The 7683-nt window shown below is 41.3% G+C and overlaps 1 protein-coding gene across 1 annotated transcript; it reads right to left on the reverse strand.

The window, feature by feature from the left end:
• Window positions 1–2696: 2696 nt before the first annotated feature.
• LOC306759031 (diencephalon/mesencephalon homeobox protein 1-B-like) lies at window positions 2697–4380 on the reverse strand (the record flags this gene model as incomplete). The annotated part of the gene is made up of 4 exons (XM_079244513.1): window positions 2697–3115; window positions 3283–3748; window positions 3867–4045; window positions 4227–4380. The coding sequence occupies 4 exons, from the start codon at window positions 4378–4380 to the stop codon at window positions 2697–2699; spliced, it is 1218 nt and encodes a 405-aa protein (XP_079100639.1).
• Window positions 4381–7683: the final 3303 nt, after the last annotated feature.

Raw genomic sequence — 7683 nt, forward strand, 5'->3', positions numbered from 1 at the left:
GAAGAAGAAAAAAACACAGGCAGCCTCCGACCCGTCTCCTTTTTTTTTTCTCATCCCTGGAGCCCACCCCTCCCTCCAACTCAACACAGTTCTCCTCAGACCTCCCAACACAAAGCCCCCAGTGCAAACCCAGCACAGAAATCATAGCATACCATTCAATCATTGTTTTTTCCTCTCACTCACCCCTTTTATGGTCCCACTAAAGGTTTTAACCGGGCAGAGAAGGAGGGCTGTCACTGAGGAAACCTTAGCCCATTGATGAAGTGACAGGAGCTGCCAGAATATGATCCTAATCCTGTTTCCAGCATTCTTTTAGCCTGCTGGCATTGCAATTCCTCCACACATTCTCTGAGCTGTCAACTAGGAAAATCCCTCTAATAGCGCATTGCCCAGATACACATCAAAGAGCTCCTGGAAACCTTCAGCGGCTTAGCTGCCATAGACACACGCACATGCTAACACACTATTCCCATTAACTCACACCCTCATGAGCTTAACAAACACACAACATCCAGATGTTCAAGACAAATGACCACACATTCAAGAAGTATGTCTTAAAATAAGCAAAGAGTTGTAGTAGTGATCACCCTTCCCCCCCAAATTATTCAAATTATCTTTAAATCCAACTGGAAACCATCTACTACACTTGCTTTTCTTTCTCCATTTAGTAAGTAGTATTACTTTTATGGAGATGGAGTCTGGGAAGCAGGACTAAGCAGGAAAATCAGAAAACAGGTGTCAGAACTTTGCTGACTCCAGAAACCTTTTCAGTCCTATTTTATCTTATTCTATTCTTACTTAATCCATCGATATCCCAACCAAAGGTAATCTTCTTATGAGGCATTCTGTTTCGGTGCAGCCAAACCTCAGCTGACAGGGTGGGGAATGATGGGGGGGGGGGCGCAAGGGGTATGTGAGGAGAGGGTGGGTGGGTGGATCGGAGACTCTTAGAGCCTGACACTTTGCTTCAGTCATTTCATGTAGGATTAGTTCTCCTGCTCTGGGTGAACAAGTGGCAGGTTCGCCCCTATGTGGTGTGTAAACCTCACCACTGTGGATGGTAGACCCCCTGTGTCTGAATTATTTACGGATCATCAAGGTGTCTTCAGTGGAACATATAAACCAGAATTAAATTTTCACCACAAAAGGTCTCAAATCCCAAAATGTTTAATGTCGCTCTGAGTGACAGAAAAAAAGATGAGCTGGATTCTTCCCAGTTGTATTTTATGTTTTTTCCTGATTTATTTCTAAACTTTTGGAACTTTTGGCTGTCAAGTCTTTGCTGGCTTACAATGTGACTGACTTTTTCCAGTCTTCCTCTGACTCAGCTTTTAACTAACCAAAGGTATAGATATTCATAAATCCTTAAAAACAAGTGCTGTTCTGTTCATCAGTGTTGTCTTTGCTCTGTAATAATGTGACAGCTCATTTTTAGATGATCTAGTTTACAAAATCACATAGTGTGTAGGGACACACTTCAAACTAATGACACAGTGAGCCGGAGTCATTCTCATGTGTGATTTATTCTCTTGGATTGAACAGATAAATTACTCACATTTAAAACAATTGAGAAATACACGTCTTTAATCTACGGTGATATAATACATAGAGATTCGGCCTGTGCATTCTTCTGCTGAAGCCTCTGGCTCAGGAAAAGTGTTCAGTGTCACTGGAGTTTACAAAATATATGTCAGCTGGGCTCATATTTTAATTGTCATCTGCAGATTCTTCCTTTAATTTTTTTGTTAGGTCCTTAGCTTGAAGCCACAGTTGCAAAAAAAAAAAAAAAAAAAAAAATGAAGCTTTCCTCTCAAATCATTTGCACAAAAGAAGATGTTGATTTACTCTGGAGACAAGCAAATGGAGGTGAACACTAAGGGCTATTTACAATACTCCATGGAAGTTGTTTCTCATTTGGAAAAAAAAAAAAAGGCGACTGATGACTCATTGGGCCTTTATTTGCAATATCAGCTTCTTTTTCTTTTTTTTTTTTAGGTTGCCAGCATCATGACAGTGATGCTGTACGCCATGCTCCAGAGTTGCATGCATAGATGGTTCATGATCAGTAGTTCTTGTAAGACTAAAGAATGTTTTAATATAAAATTGACGCTGGAAGGAGTCGGACTGAGATTTTCTGCTTTGCATTGCCTGATGCTGTCAGCCAAGTTGAGTTATAAATACAAGCAAAATCCACAGGTGAACACTGCTGTTCAGTCACAGTTGCAGTCTTTGTTCATCCATTGAGCTTTTGTCATAAGCTTGTTTGTGTAAAATTCAACCAGCATGGTGTTCTTTGTGTGTTGTTGCGTTCCCATCATTGAGATGCAAGTCCGTAATAACAAAGAGGTGAAAGAGAACATGGGTGTAGAGAATCCATACTGAGGTAGGGCCTCTGAATTGCATACTCTAGCACATTTTCTGTTCTTTCTGTGAATTAATCGATTCTGTACTGTTTAACATACTCACTGGTTTTGAGATTGAGTGACTGGAAATCTACAAAAAACGCAAACATACTAAAATGTGGTGAAATTGGCTATGTGTTTTTGCTGTTTTGGAGTTGTATCTGAATTCTGGATGGATAAACAAAGTTGTTAGTTGAGAGGTCATGAGGAAGCTGGTGGTGTGAAGAAAGGAGCAGGGGCTCACTATGGCCTCTGGATTGGAGGCCAGACATGTAGGCTACACAGCCTGGAGCTTCAGTTGGGAAGCGTGTCCAATCCCAGTGAGGCTGCATGCTGCTTGGCCCTCAGACGGAGGTTTTCGATGCTGGTGGTCTTGCTGTTGAGGCTCCCCGGCAGGCTGCCTGGCGCCGCCTGCAGAAGTGGGCTGTTCCACACCTGCTGAGCCTGCGACAGGGTCTGGTAGTAGGACTGGCAGGGCAGCGATCCCAGTGGCGAAGGCATGTTAACGTTCATGCCCAGGTAGGGCAAGGAGGATGGCGTGCTCATGTCAAAGGACGGGTAGTGAACCAGGTTGTTGGTGGCCGCCATGTGCTGCCGAAACTGCTCCTGCAGCCGGAAGAGGCTGAGAGGGGATGAAGCGTAGGAGTTGCTCTGCGCTAAACCGCTGGTTACACTGCTGGAAGACGGCAAGGCTGGGGAACTCAACGGAGAGTCTGAAAGACCAGAAGAAAGACGGGGGACATCAGTCAGTTTTAAGACTTGGATCGTTCTTAAAAATATGCTGTTTCTCTTTTTCATCTTCATCTTTTTACTTTCAAAGATTGCTATTTTTATTAGAGACAAAGAGCAAGTATCTGCTTGTATTAATTCATATTTGTACCTGAGGTGGGACTGATCTGTTTGCAGGATGGAGAGCTTCTCCCTGCCTGGGCTGCATCCTCCTCATGCACTTCCTCCCTGAGTTTCACCCTTGACTCCCCTCTCATTTCATCCTCCTCTCTGTCAGCATTATCTTCCGCTGCTGACTCGCTGTCCGAGAGCTCTGGGGAGGTGACGTTAACTTCCACGCTCATTTCGCCAGGCTGGGGCCGTGCTGAAGCCAGCCGCTCTGATTCTGAGTGACAGGATGAAGACGAGGAAGGAGGAGGAGGAGTGCGAGCCTCAAGGACCAGGCTGGAAGTGGTGGTATTGGTGGTGGTGGTGGTAGTTGTGGAAGTGAGGTCAGTTTTAGAGTCTTCTGCAGTTCCCTCTGCAGTTCCAGACGCTTCTTTCTGTTTCTGGAGCTGCTCTTTCTGGAGGCTGCGCTGCTTCTTGCGAAACTTGGCTCTGCGGTTCTTGAACCAGACCTGGGAAAAGGAAAATGAGATCAGACGAGAAACTACATCTCCACTTTTATTAGAATTAATGGGACTGTTTCAGGGTGAAGCTCAGCCTATGTTTTGTTTGTTTGTTTGTTTGTTTTACCTGCACACGGGCCTCAGGCAGGTTGGTGCACATGGCCAGGCGTTCACGCATCACCACATCAGGGTAGTGAGTCTTCTGGAAGGTTTTCTCCAGAGCTTCCAGCTGCTGAGCTGTGAAAGCTGTCCGACTGCGCCGCTGCTTTCGGTGCTGGGAGCCATACCGGGCCTCAAGGATAATGTCTTGAAATGTACAACCGTTGAGAAACAAGAAACACGACCAGTTTAACTTAAGGTACAGGTCAAAGGTGCAGGTGAGTTTGCGTGTTTAGAAAACAGTGCATTACATGATTGCAAGTAGCTGCAGCAACAGAGATTATGGAAGTGTAGAATTTAAAAGGGGAAATGTACAACAGATTCTTACCAGCAAGTCTTTCTGCAAGAGTGAGGGCATGCACTGAGGGCCTGTAGTCAGGCGCGTGCTGTGCTTGTTGCGCCGCCTGCTGGTGAAGGTTGTACATGGCGCTCAATGAGTTCATGGCGTGGAGAGAGTAGCCGTTCACCCCGTAGTGCTGCATGACCGCCGAGTTGTCTGCAAACAAGACAATGCTGAAACCGAGGGGCTTTTCACTCAAGACAAACCAGAATGTTTTTTTCAAGTAGTACTAAAAAAATGTCTATTAAAAAAAAGCATTATATTGTGGGCTAGTTCTTTTTGTCGCTGAAAACTGAAGGTCAACAGGTGAATTTAAATAAAGAAACTGCGTGATAGATTAGCTTTGAACGATTTCAGATTTAAAAAAAAAAAAAATATCAGGAGAAAATGGGTGCCGTGCATCTACTAACAATCCCTAAACAGCATTTTCGAAGAAGGGCTTTCAATAATAATAATAATAATAATAATAATAATAATAATTAAAAAAACAACAACAACAAAAAAAAAACAAAACAAAAAAAAAAAACCAGGTTAAATATGTATAATCAAACAGAAAAGAAATGAAAAAGAATAAAGGATATGTTCTATATAATAAAAATTATATTGATGCAACTTTAAAATTTGATAGGATTAATTTTAAAAGATTAATTATTATGCAGATCTTTTATTTTTTACTTTCAAAAACATGTATAGGATATATGGATAAGTCTGTGATTTATGCCAGTCTCTTTTTCTATGGTAACCTTGGTATTATAGTCTTTTTGTTGTTTAGCCAGCTTTTACACAGTGATCAATTGCCTTCATAGATAATAATAATAATAATAATAATAATAATAACGACGATGATAAACCGAGAAGTAACAATTTTGCCAATTAGGCTATTTTTTTGTGAGTGCAAACCAAAACAGAACACATACTTGAACTGACATTATTATTTCACCACCTGTTATACTTTTTTTTTTTTTTTTTAATGAAAGTATTTGTTTTTAGGTAGCACTTGGGTCGTCCTTCGTAGGCATTCAATGTGGAGGACAGATTTATCACAATGTGCAGGAAAATATTTAGTTTGCTCCCAGTGAGTTTGACTGGTCTAGGGCGTTTATTTCAATCTGTGGCGGGTCCCAGGTCAGTTTCAGACGCCTAGAGGCTGACGGAGACGTGTGACAGATCGACAGTGAAATATGCACAGGATCCCCAGTTGGGCTCTTTTTTAATGTAGCTGCAAATAGGTTTCAAATACACGAGGCTATTAATTTATCATCAGGCCTGACGTGTGAAAGGTGGGCCACTGCGCGCGCGAGTGTGTGACTGTAAGTTTGAGGAGGAAGTGAGCCTATAACTATCATTATAATTGCATTTATTTGACCAAATCGCCCTTTGGCTGGAATCGTTCATCTGCTTTCTTTCTTTTCTTTTTTATAATCTTCAGCTTAAAATTTGAACATAATGCTCTTCTTTCAGGACAATGTCACGACGCCTTGGGCTCTGATTTAAGCCTAATTATGCTAATTGCCGTGGATTTATGAGTTCTGCAGCATTTAGTAGCCTAAAGACTGCCTCCGGGCCGGAGCTCTGTGTTCATGCATCAATTCGACACCATTAACAAACTCAAACGGTTCAGAAAATGAATGGGAAAGTGTGGTTAAAGGCCACTTCAGCCACAAAAACAAACATAAAATCTTCTGAAAATCGCCTTAAATCTTTAGAAGAATTCAGCAAAATTTCGCCTCCACCCAGTTAATGATATAAATTCTGATTTGAAGCCTATTTTTCATTAGAAACATTAAGTAAGAAGTTTGTTTTAACCAGCGTTATTGTTATTGGACAGGTCTGTCTTGGACTGGACTGGAGTTTTGGACTATTTTATTTCGCTCTTACCGAGTTAAAGCTGGCAAACTTTCATAAACGTGCACCAACACAAAAAATAATGTTCATCTTGTTCTGAAAAGTTCATTGCGAGGGTTCAACTTTTCGGCAAACTTACCGCTAAATGTTCCGCCGGTAGCCACGTATTTTGCTCCTTAGATTATTTCTTCTCTAAAATCCGCGGGCGGCTGTTCATGTTTTTCTCTTCAGTCGTTTCTTTTCTTTCAGTGCGATATCCTGAAAATATTCCGCTGTGTCCGCTTCGCCGTCTGCAGCTCCGTCACACTGGCTGGTGAAGGATGTCGACCTGCCATCTATCTGCCTTTAAATCGCTCCGGGTGGGGTCAAACAGACGCTCCTTCTCTGCGCCAATCACGTCGCTTTCGTACTTTCCACCGTCAGCGCCCCCCTCTCCTCACACCCCCCATCCCACCAAGCGCTTCTCACTTAAAGGATGATTGCCGCAGCTAAATTGTTGCTACTTCACAGAAAAATAAGCCATTCAGATTTCTATAAATGTTTTATCAAAACGGATTATTATTTCAGTTACGCCACGGAACTTGTGTTTGCAGTTTTTTTGAGAATATGGACCAAATAGTTATGAGCTTTTTCCGTGAGTTTGTAAAGGTATTTGCGCAAACACTAAAAACAGAATGATTATTATTATTGACTCATTGTGTAATTATTATATTATGTAATTTATTGTTCTTAAATTGCATTTGCAAACGGTATCTTATATTATACTAGATTAAACGCGGCGCAAAATCTACCATGGCAGGAGAAACTTAATTTTTAAAAAAATTATTATTATTTTTTTTTTTTTTACCTCGAAATCCATTAAAAGTTAGATGTATTTTGTATTCATAGACTATATATATATATATATATATATATATATATATATATATATATATATATATATAATGTTCACAAATACTATAATTTAGCGAAATTATACAGTAGACCTATAATTTATTAGAAAACAGGTAAACTTCAAAAATGAAAATGAGCCAAACGAATCTCGAATTTTTAGAAAAGAAAAATGTTGCAGCTTTATTTTAACACTCAATAAATGTTTGAATTGAGCCAGGAAAAAAAGGTCCTTACACAAATGAAATGATATGCAAATGGCAGGCTAAGCGCTGGCCTTTATACTGCAGTGAGTGTAGCGCGGCGACTTTCGGGTTAATTCCGAGCTTTAACTTTATTTTGCTGCTGCCTTGGTGTGAGCGCAGTTTCGGTGGGAATGCAGCTGAGATGGAGAGATGCAGGCTGGGCTGCTCTGCCTCCAGCAGCTCCCCGGCCCCGAGGGATTTAGGTTAGGATTGGGTAGACAAGACGCCATTTCACCCTCCAAAAATGTCTTAAAATGACTGCTGGTAAGAGGATTAAAACAATAATGCCCCTCTCTTCTTCTTCAAGGTTTTTAGAAAAGATTTCTTCTTGCGAAGAAAAACCGTTTAGGCTGGAATTAAGGGCAGCAAAAGTAGCCTTTTAATGTAAAGCTTGCATATTTTGTTGAATTTTCTTCGAGGGGGAAAGGGAGAAAAGAAGAAGGTGGTGTGGAGGGGTTAAACCC

This window comes from Telmatherina bonti, assembly GCF_933228915.1.
Source record: "Telmatherina bonti genome assembly, chromosome: 8".
In the NCBI taxonomy this organism is placed as follows: domain Eukaryota; kingdom Metazoa; phylum Chordata; class Actinopteri; order Atheriniformes; family Telmatherinidae; genus Telmatherina; species Telmatherina bonti.